We start from the raw sequence: 25,780 nt of genomic DNA, 5'->3' as shown, positions 1-25,780 counted from the left end.
GAGAAAGGCATTCTGGGGAGAGACAGAAGGCTCCCAGGTGAAGTGACCACCTACACAGAAGAACTGAGTCTAGGGTGATAAGAGAGGTACATGCCTACTTTTCTTTTTTTGTTGTTGTTGAAGTGTAGTTTATTTGCAATGTTGTGTTAGTTTCTGCTGTACAGTGAAGTAACTCAGTTATACATATATACATATTTCAGTTATAATTACATATTATATATATATATATATATATATATATATATATTTCTTTTCAGGTTCTTTTCCATTATGGTTTATTACAAGATATTGAATATAGGTCCCTGTGCTATACAGTCGGACCTTGTTATCTATCCACCCTACATATGATAGTTTGCACCTAGTAAACCCAAACTCTTCATATGATCATCTCTAGATCCATCCATGTTGCTGCAGATGACATTAGTTCATTCTTTTTTGTGGCTGAGCAATAAATATTCCATTGTATATATGGACAACAGCTTATTTATCCATTCATGTGTTGATGGACACTTAGGTTGCTTCCATATCTAAGCTATTTAATAGTCCAGCTTAATCATATACAATAGGACCTGGTTGTTTATCCATCCTATATATAAAAGTTCACATCTGCTAATCCCGAACTCCCACTGCGTCCTTTCCCCACCCCCAGCAGACGCCTAGTTTTGGCCTGTGTTGTTCTGTAGACACTCGGGAGCCTTTGGAAACTGTAAGCAGGGAGGTGACTCACTCTGTTTTTGCTCTCTAGTGAATCCATGATTGGAGAGCTTCTAAACCCTTTTACACCATCCCTCAGGACACTGATAATGTTTGAATAGTCCTCTGCATATAATCAAAGCTGTGGTTTTCCGATAGTCACGTATGGATGTGAGAGTTGGACCATAAAGAAGTCTGAGCACCGAAGAAGAACTGATGTTTTCAAATTGTGGTGCTGGAGAAAACACTTGAGAGTCCCCTGGACAGCAAGGAGATCAAACCAATCCATCCTAAAGGAGATCAACCCTGAATACTCATTGGAAGAACTGATGCTGAAGCTGAAGCTCCAATACATTGGCCACCTGATGTGAAGAGCCAACTCATTGGAAAAGACCCTGATGCTGGGAAAGACTGAGGGCAAGAGGAGAAAGGGGCTGCAGAGGGTAAGATGGTTAGATAGCATCACTGACTCAATGGACATGAATTTGAGCAAACTCCAGGAGATAGTGAAGCACAGGGGAGCCTGACAACTGAACAACAACAAGAACTGCGGTGGAAGCTAGAAGGTAGGGCCTCAGGCTTGCTAGATGCCTAGGGATGAGGAGTCTGTCCAGGCAGGAGGGTGGGAACGTGCGTCCAGCAGCAGAGTGAAGGTGCCTGCATACTAGTCTAGGCAAGAGAAGGTGGGAATGTACACCCAGATGCAAATAATGAGTATTGTGAGAAGGGAAGGGAAAACAAGTGGCAAAGCATAATTAAATCCACAGCAGTCCTCACATCTCATGTTAGCCCTTGTTTTCACTCTCCAACAGATCTTTAAATAACAGGATTCAAGTGTCAGCTCTTTTTCTCTTGCATTGTTCCTCCTCTGAACCTTCTTCCTGGGCTCCCTTGGTTTCCTCAAACTTTGGAATCACCTGAGAAGGTTGCTATGGATACAGAATCCCAGGGCCCCACTAGAGATTCTGAGTCCATAGGTCTCAGATGGGGGTCTTGGCATTTGCGTTTTTTCCAAGGACTACTCAGAATCATGTGGTCTACAAACTACACTTTTAGAAATACTTCTCGGCTACTAGTGTGAGAAGCAGGAGGACTTCCAGGACGTGGCAGCCTCTGATGAGGGTCTCAGTGCTCCCAGGTTAAATCCTGGGAACATGCTGCCTGTTCACTGGTGCAGGGTTGTCACATAGCAGCTGATTCTTATACCTGCCTACAGCCCTCTCCCAATGCCCACCAGGGGTTCTCCAGCTGGAAAACTTTAATTCCATCATCGTTATCTTGGTCCAATCTTCCTGTCACTCATGCCTTCATCAGCAGTCCTCAACTAGAGTCAGTGGACTCCACAGGTCCCTTGATGCCTTGTATTTCATATCACACTTTTGACAATGAGCTGTGGCCTCTTATGTGTTTTTGCACAAAACCATGATTGCTTTGTGTGTGTTAAGTCGCTGCAATTGTCTCTAACTCTGCGAGCCTATGGACCATGGCCGACCAGGCTCCTCTGTCCATGGCATTCTCCAGGCAAGAATACTGGAGCAGGTTGCCATTTCCTCCTCCAGGAGATCTTCTCGACCCAGGGACCAAACTTTAGGAGCCAGAAAATGAACTATAAACAATAGTTGAATTGAAAACATCCAAAGGAGAAAAATACAAAAGATGTGGAAAATCCATGAAGTAGACAAGCATCTATATTTGTTGGAATTCATTTCATTTTGAAATTTTAAGAAAGGTTGTTCAGTTTTTGTGGTTGGATATTTCTTTGCAAAACTTTTTTTTGTTTTTCATTTTCTCATGTGTCAAACTCACTCTCTCTTGGTTGTCAGGTTTACTGAAAGAGGCGATCCGTTATATAGTAATTCGTGCCCTGGAATAATTAATTTACCTCACATGAGTGAGTACTTTATTCTGAGAACATGCAGTGTACCCTGAGTCACTGCAGACCTGGCTTTAATCAGTGCAGAGAAAGCTTGTTAATTGTCCTTCGTCTTTGCTAATGCTCGGCTCTGATTAGTGGAACAGGCTTTTATGTTTGATGAAGACTTTATGGAGAATTTTCATCTGTTGTTTGGGCTGTCTTTTCCTACAACTGAATCCATAAATTTTAAGATCACACACAGGCATGGCATGGACACCAAAGACTTTTGCAACATCTTTTCTATCAGTTCAATTCTAATTCTAAACAAGTCTCCCAATGTTGGAATTGAAATTAGAAAATTGATCACGCTTGAAAAACATAAAAGCGCTTGTATTCATAAAGTGAATGAACTGAGTCATGGCTACACAATATGTAGGTAAACACAGACAAGGTGTGTACGTATTCTGTCTTCACAACCAGAAGTCTGCCTTCACCACCCACCATCTGTATGGATGCCTTTCTCTTTGGTTCTACAGTTGCCAACTGCCTAGTGAAGGATTCTGGGTCTCCATTAAGCTAGACTCAGCCAGCAGCTTCTTGGCGGCTCAGATGAAAGAATCCACCTGCAAGGCAGATGATCTGGGTTGATCCCTGGGTTGGGAAGATACCCTGGAGAAGGAAATGGCAATCCAGCCTGATATTCTTGCCTGGGAAATCCCATGGAAAGAGGAGCCTACTGGGCTACAGTCCATGGGGCCATAAAGAGTTGGACACGACTGAGTAGCTGACACTTTCACTTTCAGCCAGCAGCAGGTAAACGTACACGTGGTACCACTGCATGCAGGGAGCCATGGTGGAGGACGAAGGCCAACCCTCGCTTGGAGAGCATGCATGTTGGTAGAAAGGAAGTGAACATTGTTTCATTGACCAACCAGGGTGGAGGCATGGAGTACAACAAAGAAAAAAAAAGTATTGGAGTTTTCTAGTCAGAAAATAGTCCAATGACCGATTATCAGAATAGAAAGTCTGTTTCCCCCCTGAAGACTGTTGAGACAGCATTAGCTGGCCTGAAATTTTTCTATACTGCATTGAGAGTGGGGCAGTGATGAAGAAAACAGATCTCAACTGCTGGTGAATCTAAAAACCACTAATTATCGTGCTTTAGCTTCTCCATCTCTAAATTGGCGATAATCACCCTACACTTATGTTAAACCCTAATATGGGTTTAACAAAGCAGAGGGCACTGGTGAATTCTGTATGTACCTTCCTTCCACATAGTCCCATGGAACAGAACCTAACACCCATTCAAAGGTGGACCTGTTTGGGGAGATTATATGGACCAAGTGCTGCAGTAGATTTTGAAAACCAACACTCATTGTGGGAAAGAAGGTGACTCTAGTCTCTAGGTCATGCCCATCCAGATCTGTCCTGCATATGTACTTAAGATTTCTTTCTGAAATACAGATCTGTCAATGATACCCCACCATTCCCATGAATAAGGCATCCTTGGATCTATGTTGTCATTGATTGAGAACACACTCATGAGGTGCCAGGCACTGTGATAAGCACTAATGACACTGTTTCCCCCATGAAGCTTCCAGCTGGGTTGTGGAGATGAACTTCAATTATATGGTTGAAAATATAATCTCATATTTTCCCCTCCAGCCTATAGAATAGGCTCCCAAGCATCACATATTCAAGATAAGAGTGTCACATGTCACTGTTGTTGTTCAGTCGCTAAGTCGTGTCCGACTCTATGACCCCATGGACTGCAGCACACTAGGCTTCCCTGTCCTTCACCATCTCCCAGAGTCGACTCAAACTCAGGTCCATTGAGTAAGTGATGCTATCCAACCATGTCATCCTCTGTCGCCCTCTTCTCCTCCTCCGTTGTCTTTCCCAGCATCAGGGTCTTTTCCAATGATTTGGCTCTTTGCATCAGGTGGCCAAAGAATTGGAGTTTCAGCTTCCATATCAGTCCTTCCAGTGAGTATTCAGGGTTGATTTCCTTTACGATTGACTGTTTTGATCTTTTTGCTGTCCAAGAGACTCTCAAGAGTTTTCTCCCACACCACAGTTCAAAAGCATCAATTCTTCTTTGCCCAGCCTTCTTTACGGTCCAACTCTCACGTCTGTACATGAGTACTGGAAAAACCATAGCTTTGACTGTAGGGATCTTTGTTGGCAAAGTGGTGTCTCTGCTTTTTAATACGCTGTCTAGGTTTGTCATGTGTGTGCCTCCCTAATTAGAGGGAAACTAGTGCTGCAATCCATGGGGTTGCAAAGAGTCAGACACGACTGAGCGACTGAACAACAACAACAAAGCTCGTTTGTAGTTTTGTGTACATAGGACGTTATTGAAGGGGAGGTGGTTTGACTGGCTTAGAGCACCCTATGGCGAAAAAAGACCCCTCTTTGCAGTGAAATACCTCCTGGCCTTTGTTTGAGAAGTCATGTGCATTGAGCTGTATGTGACAGACTAGAAAGTGACCTTGGAACACTCGTCCCCAGCCTGAACAGTGTATCCACGTCATAAAGATGCCCACGTCTCCCAAACAAGGGTACCGTGGGCTCTAGGTCTCTGGTACCTGCAGAGGCTATTCCTCACCCTGGAGGATCGCACCTCTGCTGGTCGGAGGCAGTGTTGAGTTACAGGGAGGTGTCTGGCAGACAGAAGCCTCACTCGGTGTCATGTTAAGGACACAAAGCAATGGAAAATGATCTTGTGAACATTCATGTAAAATTCATGTATTTTTTTTATTCCTACAGCAAAGCTGTAGTTTTCAATAATTTCTGAATAGAAATTTTTGTTAAATCACCCGCTGAATGAACTAAAGATTACTCTTCACCTGTGTGGTTTATATTTTTCCCAGTGAATGAATGTGAGCATGATCTCAGAGGGAAATAAATAACACGTTCACAAAACAACTTTCTTTAACCTTTTAAAAATCACTTCTTGAATGATGAGAAAAAATCCAAATCCAAGTGGGACTGAGGGAAATAGGGTTAGTATGAGACAGGCAGGGGCTTCAATTCTACATTGTTTAGTCGCTAAGTCGTGTCCTACTCTTTGCAACCCTATGGACTGTAGTCTGCCATTCTCCTCTGTCTATGGGGTTTCCCAGGCAAGAATACTGGAGTGGGTTGCCATTCCCTTCTCCAGAGAATCTTTCTGACATAGAGATGGAACTCCACATCTTCTTTGTTGGCAGGCGTGTTCTTTACCACTGAGGCACTGGTGGGTTCTTCAATTCTGTAGCTGATGGTTTATTATTAAAAATAAAAGTGATTGGATACTTAGGTTGCTTCCACATCTTGGCTATTGTAAATAGTGCTGCAGTGAACACTCGGGTGTATCTTTTTGATGTGTGGTTTTCTCTCGACATATGCCCGAGAGTGGTATTGCTGGATCATACAGCCACTCTATTTTTAGTTTATTGAGGAACCTCCTTACTGTTGTCCATAGTGGCTACACTGATTTACATTCCCGATGACAGGGTGGGAGTGTTCGCTTTTCTCCACACGCTCTCCAGCATTTATTGTTTGTAAATTTTTTGATGATGTCCATTCTAATCGGTGTGAGATGATAACTTCATTGTAGTTTAGATTTTCATTTCTCTAGTAATGAGTGATGTTGAGCATCTTTTCATGTGCCTCTTGGCCATCTTTATGTTTTATTTACTCCAATAAAAAACTTTAAAAAATTCTATACAACCAACAAGGACCTACTGTATAGCACAGGGAACTCTACACAATATTATATAACAACCTAAATGGGAAAAGAATTTGAAAAAGAAGAAATATACGTATATGTATAACTGAATCACTTTGCTGTACACCTGAAACTAACACCACATTGTTAATCAACTATACTCCAATACAAAATAGAAAGTCAAAAACATAGAGGTCGAGAGAAAGGAGCAGAAAGAGCTCTGTGGTCCCAGAGTTTTGGAAATGTGGGGAAAACAAGCAAAACAGTTTCCTTCCTTTAGGAATTTTCAGAGCCTACGAATACATTTTGAATTTTCCAGAATTGAGTATAATAGATAAGCATGGAGTTGGTCCAAAAGTTCATTCAGATCTTTTCCATGAAATGTTAATGGAAAAACTTGAACAAACTTTTGGGCCAACCCAATAGAAATGAGAACCAGAAGTAAGGCATCAGAGTCACAATGAGTGAGTAGGTCCAAGAGATTCAGGATGAAGGACAGAAGATAACTGGTGAGCAGACAAATAAATGGTGAGGGGCACTGAGGATGTGCAAAGAGAAGTCCAGTGTGACCACAGTTTCAAATTTAGGATTTCAGGCAATAGTGCAGCATTTAGGGCACTAGAGGAAAAAAGAAGATGGAACTGGCTGTATAGAAAGATAATGGGTTTTGAATTTATTAGGAGCTTGTTTTATTTGTGATGCTGGCAGACTAGCTGATGTACTGATGTCCACATCCAGAGACTAGAAAGCTGGGCAGAGCCAAGTTGGAGCCTTGGATATTGATGAAGACTTCCAGAAACAGTAGCGTTTCCAAGGATGCAAATTATAATCACTTACAAAAATCAATCAGTGAAGTAGTTGTGGGCAGAAGGGTAGAGCCAGCCTCGTCAGCTACCTGCTGACTCATATTCTGTTTGGGACCATTATCCTGTTTAAATAGAAGCTAATCTCTTCTTGCAGAATCACGGCTTGTGCGATGACCATGAATAAGTACGTGGAAGAGAATGTGTCTCAGAAATCCTACACGACCATCAAGTATTTCATGAAAATGCTAAGCAGCGTCAGCGAGACCCTGATCTTCATCTTCATGGGCGTGTCCACTGTGGGGAAGAACCACGAGTGGAACTGGGCCTTCGTCTGCTTCACCCTGGCCTTCTGCCTGATCTGGAGGGCGCTGGGTAATGAGCATGTGTCTCATCCATGGGCCTGGGAGTCTGGCACGGAAGGACTGGTCCTTCCTCCTTTCCCTCTGCTTTGTGGTTGCTCTTGTTACTTCCCTTCATCTTAGGTTCTTGTCTTTCTTATCTCCTTTCTCCAGCTCCTCCTCTTCCTCCTTATTCTCCACGTCCTCCTCCTCCTTTCCCTGCATCCTGACATATTTCTTTTCTTCCTGGAGTATGTTTATGGCCTTTGCTTTAAGTGGAATTAACCTCTCTTGGTGTCTCTGATTCCACGTACTCACTCACTGTCTTGGAACAACACAGAGCCCAGAACCCAGTGATGTGAGCCAGGATGGTAGGAAAGGGCTCCTTCTGAATTACAGTAGATCCCCTGTGTATGAACTAATTTGGTTCAAAGAACATGTTCATACGTCCAATTTGTTAGTAAGTTCGTCAAAGTTAGCCTAGGTACCCAACTAACACAATTGGCTATATAGTACTGTCCTGTAATAGGTTTATGATACCATGCATACAAACAGTACTAATAAAAAACTAACAAACACAAAAAATAAAGAGAAGATTTTTAATCTTACTGTACCTTGAAAAGTACAGCAGTAACAATACAACAGCTGGCATCCAAGGGCTGGCATCGAGTGAACAGGCACGAAGAGTTACTTCCTGGAGGAGAGAGAGGAGGTAGGAGATGGTAGAGTTGAAGGATCATCAGCAACAGGGTGAGCTGCAACTTCACTCATGCCTGACGTTGATGGCACATGTTCTGGTTCCTTACTGTGTTCAATTCTGTGTACCCTCTTGAAAAAAGATCCTGTTATGTCTAGGTGGTAGCTCTTTTTATCTCATCATAGGTGACATCCTGGGCTTGGAATGAAGATACTATACTACTGTACTCTACAGAGCTATTGTTGCTGTTTAGTCGCTCAGTCATGTCTGACTCTTTGTGACCCCATGGAGTGTAGCCTGGCAGGCTCCTCTGTCCATGGGATTTCCCAGGCAAGAATACTGGTGTGGGTTGCCATTTCTTCCTCCAAGGGATCTTCCCAATCAGGGATTGAAACCACATCTCCTGCATTAGTGGGCAGATTTTTTTTTTTTTTTTTACCACTGAGCCACCTGGGAACCCCACTCTGTAGAGTACTGTACAGTAAAGTACAAAACCACAGCCACTTGACAAGTCACAATGTACGCCAGACAAATGAACTAATTTATGTGGTTAGACATGGGAACAAATGTTCACATCTTTGAAAGTTCCTGTGTTGGGGACTTAACTGTACTTTACCCTGAAACAGAAAACTCATCTTCCTGTTGCCGTGTCCTGGCCTGACGCATCCTGTTCCCTGCGGTTTTGTTTTCCTTCTCAGGTGTCTTCGTCCTGACTCAGGTCATTAACTGGTTCCGGACAATTCCCCTGACCTTCAAGGACCAGTTCATCATTGCCTATGGGGGGCTCCGGGGGGCCATCTGCTTCGCACTGGTGTTTCTCCTTCCGTCCTCAGTGTTCCCCCGGAAGAAGTTGTTCATCACGGCAGCAATCGTGGTCATATTCTTCACCGTCTTCATCCTGGTGAGTAGAGCTCTGTCTCCTTCCTTTTACCGGGAGGAAAAAGGGTCACTTGGAGGGTCATCTTGAACTTCTCTCCTAGGATGCCATGTTGCTGAGGTGTCTTGAAGCTTTGGTGGGCTTCCCTGGTGGCTCAGTGGTAAAGAACTCGCCTGCCAATGCAGGAGATGTGGATTCGATCCTTGGATTGGGAACATCCCCTGGAGGAAGAAATGGCAACCCACTCCTTCAGTATTCTTGCCTGGAGAAACCCATAGACAGAGGAGCCTGGGGGGCTATGAAGAAGAAATGAAATTTGCTCAGTCATGTCCAACTTTTTGTGAACCCATGGATAGTCCATGGAATTCTCCAGGCCTATAGCCTATGGGAGTTGGACACGACTTAGTGACTGAACAACAGCAACAACTTGAGGCTTTGGTCATTAGGACAGGAGAGAGACAGTATTTCATCAGGTTACTGGATTGTGCAGCAGTCTCAAAGAGTCCAATTTGGTCACTTGGCCAGCATAGAAGAATTACTATTTAAGGAAACAGCTGTGTGAGTTGAGCTTCCTCCTGGAAACTTATGAACCACAGTTGCTAATGCTTGGCGTTTGTCTTCCTTGCTGACCTCGTAAAGGTGCTTGTTAATACTAGCTGTGCTATGACCTTGCAGCAGCTCTGGGATGGAGGGAGGGGTGAGTGCACGTTTAACATGGGGAGGGGCAGACACTGTGGTAGGAGGGCGTGGGCCTGAGTCAGGATCCTGACTTTGCAAGTTAACCAACCTCTTTAGGTTAATCACCTGAGCAACTTTCACTTTGGGCTTCCCTGGTGGCTCATCTGGTAAAGTATCCACCAACAATGCGGGAGACCTGGGTTCAATCCCTGGGTTGGGAAGATCCCCTGGAGAAGGGAATGGCTACCCACTACAGTATTCTGGCCTGGACAGTTCTATGGACTGTATAGTCCATGGGGTCACAAAGAGTCAGACACAACTGAGCAACTTTCACTTTAAGTTAATCATCCAGCCCTTAAGAGATTCTATTTTGTGGATATTCATTTAGAAAATTGGAGAAGGAAATGGCAAGCCACTCTAGTATTCTTGCCCAGAGAATCCCATTGGTTAGAGGAGTCTAGTAGGCTACAGTCCATGGGGTCGCAAAGAGTCAGACACCACTGAGTGACTAACACACACACATTTAGAAAATATGCCTAGGACTTCTGCTGTGTGCCAGTCAGAGCTCTGGGCTTTTAGAATCCAAGAGTGAGCAAAATATCCAGAAATATCCCCAACACTGTGGTACTTCTATTCCAGTGAAAGTCAGTCTAGTAGGTGAGGCAATGAGAGTCTATGAGAAGGTGAAAGATGCTGGACTGCAAGAAACAGTAGGGTCTTCCCTGGTGGTGGTGGCTCATTGGTAATAACGAAGGAGACACGGGTTGGATCCCTGATCCAGGAAGATCCCACATGCCACAGAGTAGCAAAGCCCATGTGCCACAATTGTTAAGCCTGTGCTCCACGACAAGAGAAGACACTGCATCGAGAAGCCTGTGCACTGTAACTAGAGAGTAGCCCCCAGTCACCGCAAGTGGAGAATGCCCATGCACAGTAGCAAAGACCCAGTGCAGTCAAAAATAAACAAATAATCATTAAAAAAAAAAAAGAAACAGTGGGACTCAGGCCAAGGGAGGGGGAGCAGGGTTATAATTCTCGTTGACTAGTCATAGAAGGCAACAATGAAAAACATGGTATTTGAATAAAGGTTTGCAGGAGGTAAAGGGATTAGCTAAGCTGAAGGGCATTCCAGGCAAAGGGGGCTAAAGACGAAGATCTGAAGGCAGTGTGGTCATGGCCCACATGGCTGGAGGGGAGCGCAGTGTGGGACACAGGAGGCGAGGGAGGGTCTGGGGTCCTGGGTCATGTGGAGTCAGGCAGGCCAGTGTCAGGCGGCTCTTCTCCAGGTGACATGGAAGCAGCATGGGAAGTTTGGTGGTGCTGTGGGTGTGCTTCGCTTTGTAAGAGCATCCCACCGGCCACTGTGGGGAGGGACAGTGAAGATGAGCCGGTACGGTGGGAAATGGTACGGGGGGCAGTGCAGCCAGTCAGCAGACAAGGCAGGAGGATGGCGGCCACGTGGCAAAAGGGCTGGGGCCCTGGGATGACTTCTGAAGGTGGAAACTGCAGGACCGCCTGATGGGTTCGGTGTGGGGTGGAGGGAAAAGGAGCCGTGAGGGACTGAGCTGTTGTAAGGACCCACTGGCCCCACGTGAGAAGAGGCAGGCTGTGGGTGGCGGGGTGGGAGCCCACTTTCCACCACTCGAGGTTGGGGGCTGTGAGACCTGCGGGTGGGGGTGAGAAACAGGAGGGTGGGGTACCTGAGCCTGGAGTCCAGGAAGGAGCTGGGTCAGCAGCACAGGGCTCGTATCCACAGCTGGGAAGCTGAAAGTGATCACCAAGGGGGTGAAAATCCATTGAGGAAACCAAGAGAGGACCAGTAACTGGGCTCTGGGGCAGCCCAACCTTAAGGCCCTGGGGGGAGACGGAGCACTCGAGGAGACTGAGAAGAGTGATGAGTGACACTTACCATAAGAAAACCAAGAGGTGTTTGATTTTTTTAAAAAATATTTTGTTTACCAAGTAGTCACGGAATGCTTTCTAGGTGCCTGACTCAGATGTAAGCACCTTTGATGTTAGCTCTTTATATCCTTGTAACTGTTCTAAGGCACAAACTCTGGGAGGAATCACTGTCTTTGCTCCCATTTCATAGACAGGGAAGTTGAGGCACTGAAACCCTGGTGAAGACCTTCCCCCAGGTTTACACAGACAGGAAAAGGTGGCGCAGGGGGGTTGAGAGCAGTTTGGTCTTAACTCTAAATAAAGTGCCTGCGGGACTTCTCTGGTGGTTCAGTGGTTAAGACTCCTGGCTTCCAGTACAGGAGGTGTGGGGTCCATCCGTGGTCAGTGAGCTAAGATCCCACCTGCCTCACGGCCAAAAAACCAAAGCATAAAACAGAAGCAGTATTGTAACGGATTCATAAAGACTTTAAAAATGGTCCACGTTAAAAAAAAATCCTTAAAAATAAAGAAATAAAGTACCTGGTAGAGTGGCGAGTGCAGAGTGAGTATATTGTATGTCCCCCTATTTCTTCTCCTTCTAGTTACCTCTCCACGTAGCGGTTCATCCTTCACTCACTCATACCTGCCAACACTTGTGGACGGTAGTTTGTCCAGTCTAAGGAGTCCTGGGGAGGAAGGAAAGAAGAAGCCTGGGGAGATCCTTCCCCGAGTGGAGAAATGGCCACTGTCCCCCAAGGTCCTTGTCACCAGCATCTTTGCCATGCAGTGCCCTCCAGTGACTCCTTCCTTGTTGTGTTGGGCATGGGAAACATTGAGGGCAGGAGGAGAAGGGGACGACAGAGGATGAGATGGCTGGATGGCATCACCGACTCGATGGACATGAGTTTGGGTAAACTCCGGGAGTTGGTGATGGACAGGAAGGCCTGGCGTGCTGCGATTCATGGGGTCGCGAAGAGTCGGACACGACTGAGCAACTGAACTGAACTGAAACTGAGACAAGGGCTATCCTAGGTACACAATCTCATCTCATCCTCCAGACAAGCCCTGGCAAAGGAGACCAGCGGTTCCCCCAGCTGAGGCTGAGGCTCAGAGAGGGAGAGCGAGCTGATCAGGGCACAGGTTGGTGAGTGATGGAAGCTGGGGGTGAACCCGTGACCCTGTCTCCAGAACCTTGGGGCTCTGCTGACCCTGAGAGAAGACAGTCTTTACCAGGTTATGCTTAGGTATAGTCCAGTTGATTAACATACTAATTGGGTTCAGACATCCCAGGTTGGTTAGAGCTCCTGTCCTAAATGCAGGGAGACAGCATAGAGCCTCTGGGTGGAGAGAAGCAGAGACCCTGTCTCCATCTTCTCACAGTGTGTTTACAGGAACCTTGGGACAAGCATCCAAGTAGCTGCTCTCAGAGTAGGGGTGAGATGATGCTGTGAAGTGAATCCATTAAAAAAAATATTTATTTTTAATTGGAAGGTGACTGCTTTACAATATTGCATTGTTTTCTGCTATATATCAACATGAATCAGCTGTAGGTATATGTATGTCCCCTCCCTCGAGCCTCCCTCCCACCTCCCACCCCATCCCATCCCTCTAGGTTGTCACAGAGCTCTCGGTTTGGGCTCCCTGCATCATACAGCAAATTCCCACTGGCTCTCTATTTTAAATATAGTAACTTATATTGAATCCATTTGTTTAACTTTTTGTTTTGTATCAGAGTATAGTTGATTAACAGTGTTGTGGTAGTTTCACGTGTGCAGCAAAGTGATTCAGTTATACACATAACTCTTTTCTAAACAATGCTTAGTATTACATAACAGCCTAAGTAGGAAAACAATTTGAAAAAGAAAGTGAATCCATTTTGCCTTGAGCGTTTTAATGTTGCAGCAGCAGCTTAGGGCAGAGTGGTTGAGGGGACAAGTCAGACCAAGGGTGTCATTCTCCTCCTCTTCCCAAGCCTGCTGCTCTGTCCTTACGCCCCACCGGAAGCCCTGGCCAGGCTGAGTCAATGCTCCAGACTCCTCTCCACACTCTCAGAGCTCAAGGTGTCATGTCTGAGTCTCAAATACAAAAATAGAACCGTGTCAGTCTAGAGCAAGTAGCAGCCAGGTCGTTTGGAGATGAATCTATCAGCTCTTATTATCTACACAAATATCCACTGTGTAAAAACAGCCCCCTGCCCCAACACCAGGGGTGTAGGCTTTGTAAAATGAAATAAAAAAGACTGAATAAAAAGATGTAATCCGAGAGAGGACACACAAAATGCAAGCTCAGATTTTAGATATTATTGAATAGGTTGGACAGATGTAGCATTGCACTTCTACAATCAGAACAGACATCAATAGGAAAAAGAAAAATGTTACAATGAATTTATACTATTGCTCATTGAATGTGTATGCATAGGTGGTTAATATAAGGTATTATTACTACACTCTTGGTATTTTGGCTTTTTTGGAATTGGAGCTCAACGAAAAGATGCAAGTGAGGTTTTGATTCCCCATGTTAGAAGACTTTGAATGAACACTGTGTATATCAATAGTTAACATTGATTAAGAAAGTTTTTAATGTGTCAAGTTAAAAAAGAACAGTGTGTCTGTAAATAAGTTCATTGTGGGAATGAAAAATTAGGAGTTTAGAATTAACATATACACACTACAATGTATATAAAATAGGTAATCAATAAGGAACTACTATATAACACAGGAACTCTACTCAATACTCTGTAATAACCTATATGAGAAAAGAATCTGAAAAAGAATAGATATATGTAAATGTATACTGGGAACACTTTGCTGTATACCCGAAAATAGCACAACATCATAAATCAACTGTGCTGTGCTGTGCTCAGTCAGGTTTGACTCTTTGTGACTCCATGGACTGCCAGGCTTCTCTGTCCATGCGATTCTCCAGGCAAGAATACTGGAGCGGGTTGCCTTTCCCTTCTCCAGAGGATCTTCCTGACCCAGGGATTGAACCCAAATTGCATGTAGACTCTTTACCATCTGAGCCAGAACATTGAATGAGTAAAAAATTCTGATTGCTCGTATGTGTACATTCAGTTTCATTTAAATGAGGTTGGTAATGACATAGACAATATAAGCTGTCTCTCTGGTTTTCAAATGATCATCCAGATTGAGATGAGCTAGAGCCCAGTAATGAAAAGTGCAGGTTTTGCAGTAAAGCTGTTCGGGGTTGGTGTTCTAACAGCCTCCATGAGCCTCTGTTTGCTTTGCTATAACATCTGAATTATGAAACCTCCCTCCCAGGCAGTACGGAGGAAATATGTACATAAACACAATACCTGATGCTGGTGTTTAACCTGGAGATTTTCTCTGTCTTCATCATAACATTAAGTAAAATGATATTAAAAGACAGGAAAACTCAACTCCTTTCAATGTATTTTAGAGCCCAATAATTATTATTCAGTTAGTCCTTATAATTATAGAGCAGATTGTCACAATTCTGGAAATTCATTCAGTTATTAACTAGAAGTCCATCAAGGAGTACGGTTGACTGGAATTGCAAGAATGGAGTCTCATTTTGCCTCCATAGTAGCCTGGTTTTGTAACTGGCTGTTAAGTCATTGTCTGGAACTGTGACATACCTGGATTTGCAAGTTCACAGGTTCCTCCTTGAATACTTTATGGTTGTTACCCTACTTACCTCATCCTAAAATGGGGTAAGTAGGATTTATTATTCTAAAATAAACACTGTGTGTACAACTGTATTTATGATCTCTCTGATCAAACGTGGAATGTGAGAAAGCCTTATACAGGATAGCATGATAGTAATTTTTAATGAATGAAAACAGTTTCTTCAAGTTGTTCTGGAAGTTGACTGCTAAATCAGCAAAGAAATATAAAGCCATACCCACCCACCCCTGCCACAAATCCCTGTTTTGTTTTTTTTTAATAAAATTTAATTCCTAAGAAAACAAAAGAAAATTCTTCCCAAAGAACAAACCCAAAGAATGCACCTTATTTAATCAGACAGCAGTTCCTTTTTCTTTCCCACTTTGCTGGGATGAGAAGAGTGAGGGCTTGAGGGTGGGCAGAAAGCAGAGATGGCATGCGTGTGCATGCTAAGTCACTTCAGTCATGTGCGACTCTCTGTGACCCCATGGACTGTAGCCCACCAGGCTCCTCTGTCCATGGGATTCTGCGGGCAAGAATACTGGAGTGGGCTTCTATTTCCTCCTCCAGGGGACCTTCCCCACCCAGGGATCAAAATCCTGTCTCCTTTGTCTCCTGCTTTGGCAGGTGGTTTCTTTACCACTAGAGCCGTCTGGGAAGCCCAGGGGAAAAATAAACCTCACTGTGCTGATACGTTCCCTGGGGCCACTGTGTAACCATTCCTCTCTGCCAGGCCTGGCTCTGGGGTGTTGTGTTTATTGCACCAAAGCTGCTGGAAAGTATGAAAATTTAACTTATGCTTTGTAAATATGTCTTTCAGTGGTTTGTTGGAAAACTAAGGGATTTCTTTATTTTTTAACCCACATGGCTAGACATGAAATGAACATGTACAAATTCATCCCATTTGGTAATTTAAAAAGAAAACATAAACACCTACAGAAGACTAATGAAAAACAGAGAGAATATATATAATACTAGAACATGCGTGATAAGTGCGTGCTAAGTTGATTCAGTTGTGTCCGACTCTTTGTGACCTTATGGACTGTAGCCTGCCAGGCTCCTGTAGCCCGTCAGACCTGGGTTGGATCCCTGGGTTGGGAAGATCCCTTGGAGAAGGAAAAGGCTACCCACTCCAGTATTCTGGCCTGGAGAATTCCATGAACTACAGTCCATGGGGTCGCAAAGAGTCAGACATGACTGAGCGACTTTCACTTTCACTTTGAACTGCAAGGAGATCAAATCAGTCCATCCTAAAGGAAATCAACCCTGAATATTCATTGGAAGGACTGATGCTGAAGCTTGAAGCTCCAATACTTTAGCCACATGATGTGAAGAACCAACTCATCGGAAAAGACTTTGATGATGGGAAAGATTGAGGGCAAGAGAAGGGGCCAACAGAGGATGAGATGGTTGGATGGCATCATCGACTCAATGGACATGATTTTGAGCAAACTTTGGGAGATGGTGAAGGACAGGGAAGCCTGGTGTGCTGCAGTCCATGGAATCCAAATGAGTTGGACATGACTTAGCGACTGAGCAACAACAACAATCAGCTATACTCCAATGTAAAATGAAAATTAAAGTCAGGGAGTGAAAAAAAAGACAGTGTCAGTGTTCCATTGCATCTCATCACTACTTTATTGTTATAAATATAAGACACTGCCTTATTATTAACTGAATGGATACTGGTAGATAAAAGCATATGAAACTGCACTTTGTATACTGAGAACACATTATATCATTTTATAAATAGCATGGACTTTGTTGATTTTTTTCCCCTAGAGCTATTATTAACCTTGAGGCTTCATGGAATCTGAAACTCATGAAATCACCCATCACTGCAAACCACGTGCTGATACCTATTTTCAATCACATAAGTTAAAAATGGCAGATTATGTGTTGATTGAAAAATGCTTATTACCTCCTATGTTATTTCAAAGTGGCAGACTGAAATACAGGCAGAACACAAGGTGTGTCTTATTCCAGATTTGCTTAAAATCATTCATGCTTTAGAAAATTAAAGCTGAAAAATGCTTGAAGCTGAATTGATAGAACAAAATTAATGACCTCCTTTAAAATATGTGTCTCACAGTTCATATTATCAAGTGAAAGTGTTAGTCGCAAAGTTGTGCCCCACTCTGTGCAACCTGGTGGTCTACAGCCTGCCAGGCTCCTCCATCCATGGGATTTCCTAGGCAATAATACTGGAGTGGGTAACCATTCCTTTCTCCAGGGGATCTTCCTGACCCAGGGATCGAACCTGGGTCTCCAGCATTGCAAGCAGATTGTTTACTGTCTGAGCCACCAAGGAAAGACTTAAAGATGTGTAGAGAGATGAAATAGGAATCAAATTCGTGTCAGGGAGCATCCCTTAACATATTCACCCCTTCCCTAAGTCCAGTGACCCCATGAATTCTTCATGCCCAGTGGTGGCAGCCATCTGCCAACCAGACGAGTAACTTGGGGATCCTCCTTGACCCCACATTCTCACCCCTTCTTCCCCCTGGCCTATTTTAGTACCCATAGCACATAATTTTAAACATATTAGCTGAGAGTGTATTTTGGTAACTGTGAGTTCACTACCATTCTATTTTGTCTAAATTTTTCTGGTTATGTTGACTCTTCCAGGTTAATTTTGAACACTTTCTTGACTACTAAATATTCACGTTCTGTTTAAAATGCTTTGGAACATGTGATTGGAATTGTGTTGCATATACATTGAGATAAAATTGTCATCATGATGGTGTTATGTAATCTCATCTAAGAATTGTGTCTTTTTAAAACTCAAATATTTTCAGCATCCTTTAATTACATTTATAGTTCTCTTTGTAAAGGTTTTGTGCATTTCATAAGTAGGATTATGTATTTCATGCATATGCAGAGAGAGTATATAATTATATATATATGTGTGTGTATATATATATATATATATATATATATATATATGTAGTATTTACATAGTATTATGTATATAATGGGCTTCCCAGGTGGCTTAGTGGTAAAGAATCCACCTGCCAGTGCAGGCGATGCGGGTTTGATCCCTAGGTCAGGAAGATCCTCTGGAGGAGGAAATGGCAACCCACTCCAGTATTCTTGCCTGGAGAATCCCCATGGGCAGAGAAGCCTAGTGGGCTACAGTCCATGGGGCTGCAGAGTCGGATACAAGTGAGCACAGCAGCACAACATCTTGTAAGGTTCAGATCCAGGGTTACCTTTCTGCAGAGGCTTCCTTGACCTGCTCCCTGTGTATCTCTCTCATTCTTCCTGTTTCTACTTTGTTAACTGTTTGGTGTGTATCTTCTCCTCACAAGAATATGACGTCCTCAAGCTGAGGTTCTTAACTATCCATCTCTGAGTCCCCGATTCCCAAGCCTCTGACATGGACACTGTAAAAGCTCAATTCAGATTGTTTAACAGATTCATGAATGAGTCATTGAAATATTTTCTGTGAATAAAACAAGTAGATGATCCCTCTGAACTGGATGAGCCTTTATTATTTCTTAGAAGGATTTTCTTTTTCTTAAAATTACCGAGTATCACATTTTCCATTTCTTACATCCTGTCCCCTCTTTGTTTCTAGTAGCAGCTTTTGGGACATGGCCCTCTGAAAATATGCCAGCTTTTAAAGAGGAAGACAAAATTAACAAAATGTTACTTATGCTCCGTTAAGTCTTGGGGGCAGGGTGTCTTTTATTGGTTATCAAGTATAAGGAGGTTACAAATTATTCTTGAATTTTATAAGGTTTTCCTCTCCCCTTCTTTTGTGCAGGGAATAACTATCCGACCACTGGTGGAGTTCCTTGATGTTAAGAGGTCCAATAAGAAACAGCAAGCTGTCAGTGAGGAAATCCATTGTCGGGTAGGTGTTAATGTAGCAGATCAATTTAAATGGTCAAAGGGAAAATTATTGGATTAAGTCAGACAGCTTGACACCATGGTCTTATTTCCTGAAGACGAGGTAACTGGCAGAGGGTGATGGGGTGTGAGGGGTGGGCTAAGGAAGAGGTGAATTGAGTATAGAATGAACATAGCCCCCCATGGAGGCTACACACCTGCAGGAATACAGGGACAAGGAATCCCCTTTTAGCCCTTACTTCAGCCTGAAATGTTTCTACTGGAAAATTGTGACCATATTTCATAGTTTCCAAAATTACAAACTATTGTGTTAAAAAATATGAATTCTAATTATTGATATGACAAACATCTCATGGATCTGTTTGAAGATGAATTGTTGTCTTATTTGTTTTCAGTTAAAACTCAAGCAGACCAAAACCAAAAAATATCAGCATCTTTGAAGTTTAAGCATGATAGAAATAGTAATGGTATTTCTATTAGAATTCTATCAATTTCTATAGTTATAATTTCTACACACAGAAATAATCATTATCATTTCTATAAGTAGGAATGAATAATTTCTGTAAATAGAAACAGAAATGACTGATTTCAGGTAAAAATTAATCAACCAGCTGGCTTTTTCTGTTTTAGTTTTTTGATCACGTGAAGACCGGGATTGAAGATGTTTGTGGTCATTGGGGTCACAACTTTTGGAGAGACAAGTAAGAAGGCTTTAAGTGGCTCTGGATCAGTCTGGGAGCAGGACACATTGACTTGTGTTATTTTTCAGACTTTCAGATCTTTCCTATTGTGCCATAGTCTGTCCTTTAAGATAAAGTTTGGCTCTCATAGAGGCTTAGAACAATAGTAGCTTTAATAAGGTAGAAGCTTATTTCTCTCTTATGTGAGTATCAGGTAGGCAGTGTACCGTTAACAGGTGAATTACGCTCCACAAACTCCTCATGGTCCCAGGACCCTTCCTCCACCAAGAACCTCCATTTCCAAGGTTGCCTTTCAGACCAGAAATGGCTGCTGCAGCACTAGCTATTATGTGCACATTCCAAGAAGAAAGTCAACAAAGAGACAAAGAATACATACTAGCTTCCTCCTAATCAAAGTTATGTTCACTCAGTTCTTCCAGTTGAATCACATGGCCTGGCCTTGCAAGACCAGGACTAATTATATGGGCATTTCTCACTGTGGGGGAGGCCGAGGAATGCAGTCTGTTTGGTTTAAAACTGGGGGTTCCATTACTGTCTGTTCTCCCACACATGTTGAGGGGCTTTGTCAAATACAGAGCTCCAGAGCACCTGAGGAGATACATAGACTTGCAAAAAATAGCAAATATTTTTAAAGTTACACTTCTCTGAAAAATTATGTGCATTTACATAGATGTGTGGGCTTCCCAGGTGACACAGTGGTAAAGAATCTGCGTGCCAGTGGGTTTGATTCCTGGGTCGAGAAGATCCCCTGGAGGAAGAAATGGCAACCAACTCCAGTATTCTTGCCTGAAGAATTCCGTGGACAAAGAAGCCTGGTGGGCTACAGTCCATGGGATTGTAGAGTCGGACATGACTAAACATGCACACACGCACATAAGTGTATATCTCTCTCTATGTATATGTAAATTTATGTGGTGGTTTAGTCGCTAAGTTGTGTCCGACTCTTGCGACCCCATAGACTGTAGCCTGTCAGGCTCCTCTGTCCATGGATTTTCCAGGCAAGAATACTGGAGTGGGTTGCCATTTCCTTCTCCAGGGGATCTTCCCAACCTAGGTGTCAAACCCAGATCTCCTGCATTGCAGGCAGACTCTTTACTGTCTGAGCTAATATATAATTTATATGTGTGTGTATATATATATATATATGTGTGTGTGTGTATATATATATACACACACACATATATGTGTGTATACATGTCTGATAATAAAGATTTAGAGCCTTTCTTCAAGGGTCTTATAGCTGAAATGCAAGACGTAGACTACCAGGCAGAATTAGGTGCACACTTTAATATATACTGAAAAACAGACTTATGGGATCAAGAAATAAGGATTAATTCTAATAGCAGGGTTAGGGCCAGTGTGGTACAGGAGCAGTTCCCATGGGCTGGTGGGAGCTGACTGTATGTATCTAAGTCAATGCCATTCACATTGGTGACTTGATTCAGCCATGGGGGGAGTGAACCAGGGAACTGACAAATGCTACAAATCAAACATGTGTTAAATTTGCCGGCACATCACTGTCTGGGAAAGACTTTTGAAGTAGGGTGTTTCAGCTGGTCCTTGAAGAGAGACAGACAGGTCCCAAGATATATTTGGTGGATCCCTGTTCAACTTCTTGTCTTTTCTTTCCTAACTTGCAAGCAGATTTTCCCCCCTTGCAAATTTACATGAAGTTCACCAACCTACAAATTTACATAATTTAACATAAGTGCATTTTTGAGTGCTTACTGTTTGCTCACATATTCTGACATGACAGTGGACTACAAGAGAATTATAAGCCATAGACTTGGGCCTTTAAAATTTTGCAATATAGTAAAGGCAACTAAACAGTCACACAGCAAACAGGGGTGTGTGTGTGGCATCATTAAGTAAGGAGTTATAGAGTCTACAAGTGCTGGCACAACCTTCACAAGCCTGACCACGTTGTTTGCTAATGTACAGAGGCCCCTGGACATAGCCTTCCTTCATAACTAAAGGAAAAATATTTTGTTTGTATGAACAGAGTACTTGATTAGCGAGATGGGAGCACTCAGTAATAAAATAAAGTGAATTAAAATCTCTGTTGTAAAAATGTGAAACAAAAGGCCAATTGTCTTAGTGGTATTCACTTTTTTGGAGGCAGGAGGCAGAGCAGAGAACCCTGCTGTGACTCCCTACATCATCCTGCTTTAGGTCTCTGGATGTCTATGCCAAGCCCATGATACAGGCTTTTCTGCCTCTTGTTCTTTGTTGTTTGTGTGAAAGTGAGTCACTCAGTCATGTCCAACTCTTTGCAACCTCGTTGACTGTAGCCCACCAGGCTCTGCTGTCCATGGAATTCTCCAGGCAGGAACACTGGAGTGGGTAGCCATTTCTTTCCCTGAGGGATCTTCCTTCCTGACTCAGGGATCGAACCCAGGTCTCCTGCATTGCAGGCGGATTCTGTACTGTCTGAGCCACCAGGGAATCCCCATGCCTTTATCCATCTTCAGCATCCCTTTCAACCCGACCACTTTTCTTTCTCTCACATCGTATCAGTCCTTTTCTGAAGTGGTAAGTGAACATGGTAATCCAGAGCAGTTTGTCCTTTTCCCAAGGGGAGATTGAACTAAAGATTTATCCCACTCCTCTGATGCCCAAACAGAAGGAAACATAGATGTGGTGCACGAGTGAGGTTGGTTGGCCCCGGGGCAGTGGTAGGTGATGGCAGAGGTGAGCCCTGTGATCATGTGATTTGGTCCAGAAGGTGAAGGAATAGAGAAAGTCTAGCTTCATTCTGCCTTCCAGGCAAAGACACCTTATCTCTATATATGAGTCTGTTCTGGGCAGACATCTGTAAGCTCTGGGCTAATTGGACCATAAATACAAAACATGGTGGAGCCAACTTTGATTCATGTCTGGAAGGTAATGTTGTGACATACCTGACACTTTCTCTGCAGTGTACATACTTCACTGAAGAAATTTGTGAAGCCTTACATATTTGCATGCATGAAGTTTTCCAGGTAAATTCAAATAACTTTCTGGATTGTCAAGCACACTGTGCACTGCGGGTAGAGTAGAGAAGTTTGTGTGAAGGGATGTGATGCTGACACAGGTCATTCTTGAAATGAGTTCTCAGATCTCATTTCTGGTCTGTACATAATGGTGGATGTTACAAAAATGGCATGAAAAACAAGCGACTGTTTTAGGTATGTTGGGTATCCTTCTCTTCCCTCTGAAATCCTTTCACTGTGGATGTCTAATGGTCCTTCCAGAGGGTTCTTGAGCCATTTGACCCTTTGAAAATGAAGTGAAAGGGTCATACAGTAAGGATGTTTCTCATGTTTGGCAAAAGTTGTCTGATGATAATAAAAAAGCCACCTATGTGTAGCTTGGTGAAGAAATGAAAAATATGGAGATAGAGCAAATAAAGGGTGTAAATTCTACACTGCATAGATCAGATGTCACTGTCTTTAATGTTTATTCTTTTTGTGAATCTCTAGTTGGGCTTCCCAGTGGTAAAGAATCTACCTGCCAGTGCAGGAGATGCGGATTTGATCCCTGGGTCGGGAAGATCCCCTGGAGTAGAAAATGGAAATCCACTCTAGAATTCTTACCTGGAGAATTCTATGGACAGAGGAGCCTGGAGGGCTACATGTAGTCCGTGAGGTTGCAAAGAGTCGGACACAACTGGGCAAAAAAAAAAAAAAAAAAAGAGAAAGAAAAGTAAAACAACAACAACAATAATATTAATACAAGTTTGAAAAGGTGTTGTATGGCTGCCAGGTGTCCTGGTTCAGTGAGCTTCACATGAAATTCAAAATAAACTTAGATAAAAATAGGCCCGGTGTTTTGTGTGGAGACCAGTCAATAGCAAAACCCTTTCAAGATAGCTTTCTGTAATTGTTCTTAGCTCTCCCATGTTTGGAACAAAGGACTAGTACCATGAATGCGGCTTAACATTGTTCACTTTATAGGCACTTTATAGGCACAGGTGTGCCTATAAACTACCTTGGACTTATAGTGATCACTGTAACACATTAATTTTTTTCTCATCAAATATTTACTGCATACTGATTCACTTGAATATTGGCATAATAGTTGTATACAAACCAACTCAATATTCAACTGCTTACAGGAGCAGTCACTTGTTATAGCTGATTCACATTGTTGTACAGCAGAAATTAACACAGCATTGTGAAGCAATTATACTCCAATTAAAAAATAAAGAATTAAAAAAAAACCCTCAAAAGCAAAGGGAAAAAATTGTTCAATATTTCACAAAGAACCAAATTCAGGGTGACATATGCAGAAAGCATTCATCTTCTGTCATCACATGAACATGCTGCACAAATGTCTTCAGAATCTATGATGCTGCTTAAAAAAATGTATTATTTTTGATACAAAAAAATAAAATGAAGTACATTGTCTTTTTGCAGCAGAAAAAGGAAATAAAGTACTTAAGTTAGGAGGCAGAGAGTCAGCTCATCTGGCCTGGTCTTGCTGTAGCTTGAGAGCATCAGTGGGTCATCTCGGCTGATCCTGGCCTGCCTTCTCTGATATAACTGGGGTCACTTAACTCTGCTTCGTAGGACATTCACCTTTGTCCTGGGACCAAGGAGTCACTCCATGTACATCCTTCTCATGCCATGTGGCAGCATAAGAAGTGAGCTCCAGTGAGCAAGCCCGTTCATAGCCTCTGCTCTCATCATCGTGTCTCCTAACTGCCCATTGACCACAGCAGGTGACATTATTGATCTCAGTGGCAGGAAGCAGGACGGAGCAGGTCACCTCAGCCATGGTGGGGCATCACCAAGTAACCTGATCTGTTACAGGATGTGGGTCCAGGGAGGAACTGGACCGGATGATTCAGTCTGCCTCTAAGCTTACAAAGCACCTGGCAGTGTCCTAGACACTGGTAAGATAGGAAAACAGGCAAACAACACAAAACACGGTCTGCCCACGGATCATTCTAACACTAGGAGAAGAAAATCAGTAAATAGGCATTGGATAGCCTATTAGAAAATGCTGACTGCAATGGAGGAAAATGTATCTGAGAAGAAGAGGAAGTTCTGGAGTACAATTCTAGTGGGGTAGATAGGAAAGGCTCTTGTGAGAAAATGATGTTCAAGAAAAGACTTAGAGGAGGTCTGTGAACAAGCCCTGCAGGTATTTGGGGAAGACTGTTCCTGAACGAAGGAGTAGTAAGTACCGAGACCCCGAGGTAGGAGCAGGGCTGGCATGTTTCTGGGACAAGGGTGGCCTCAGAGAGACTGGACCCGAGTTAGAGCAGCACAGCCTTGAGGCAGGCAGCTCCAAATGGTGCAGGGCCTCCAGGTCATTGTACTTGTGCTCAGTGAGAGGCGGAGGAGTTTCATGGTTTGACTTCTTTTTTATTGAGAATTTTATTTATTTATTTATTTTTGGCTGTGCTGGGTCTTCACTGCTGTGGGGGCTTTCTCTGCTTGCAGCGAGTGGGTGCTACTCTCTAGCTGGTGCGTGAGCTTCTCACTGTGGTGGCCTGTCTTGTGGCAGAGCACGAGATCTAGGTGCACGGGTTTTAGTTTTCATAGTTGCAATGCTTGGGCTCAGTAGTGCCCAAGCACTACTTGTAGTGCACGGGCTTAGGATGTGGGATCTTTTCTGGCCAGGGATATCCCCTGCATTGGCAGGCGGATTCTCAACCACTGGGCCACCAGGGAAGTCCTTGATTTACACTTTAATGGGATCCCTGTGGCATTAGTGGTAAAGAACCTGCTTGACAGTGCAGGAGATGTAAGTAAGAGACGCCGGTTCTCTCCCTAGGTTGGGAAGATCCCCTGGGGAAGGGCATGACAACCCACTCCAGTATTCTTGCCTGGAGTATCCCCATGGACAGAAGAACCTGGTGGGCTACAGTCCGTGGGGTCGCAAAGAGTTGGACACGGCTGAAGCGACTTAGCAGCAGCAGCTGGTTTGCATCAAGGATAAGCTATAGAAACATGGTGGCAGAGGCAGGAAAACCAATTTGGTGCCTGTTGCAATAACCCGTTGAGAGATGATAATGCTCAGGTGGTGCTAGTGGTAAAGAACCCACCTGCCA

The 25,780-nt window shown here is 43.4% G+C and overlaps 1 protein-coding gene across 2 annotated transcripts in view; it reads left to right on the top strand.

Annotated features, from left to right (window-relative positions):
• Window positions 1-25,780, top strand: part of SLC9A2 (solute carrier family 9 member A2) — an 85,291-nt gene that overhangs the window by 43,991 nt on the left and 15,520 nt on the right. For both annotated transcript variants that reach the window (XM_081591457.1, XM_081591458.1), the window contains exons 4-7: window positions 7,221-7,438; window positions 8,800-9,002; window positions 18,954-19,043; window positions 19,670-19,740. In XM_081591457.1, coding sequence (XP_081447583.1) covers window positions 7,221-7,438; window positions 8,800-9,002; window positions 18,954-19,043; window positions 19,670-19,740 — 582 coding nt within the window. The remainder of the gene's footprint in view (window positions 1-7,220; window positions 7,439-8,799; window positions 9,003-18,953; window positions 19,044-19,669; window positions 19,741-25,780) is intronic.

Source organism: Giraffa tippelskirchi, chromosome 4 (genome assembly GCF_054371585.1).
Source record: "Giraffa tippelskirchi isolate mGirTip1 chromosome 4, T2T-mGirTip1v1.2.pri, whole genome shotgun sequence".
Taxonomy (NCBI): domain Eukaryota; kingdom Metazoa; phylum Chordata; class Mammalia; order Artiodactyla; family Giraffidae; genus Giraffa; species Giraffa tippelskirchi.
Note: the sequence above shows the minus strand (reverse complement) of the source record. Positions and strands in the feature narration are given on the sequence as shown.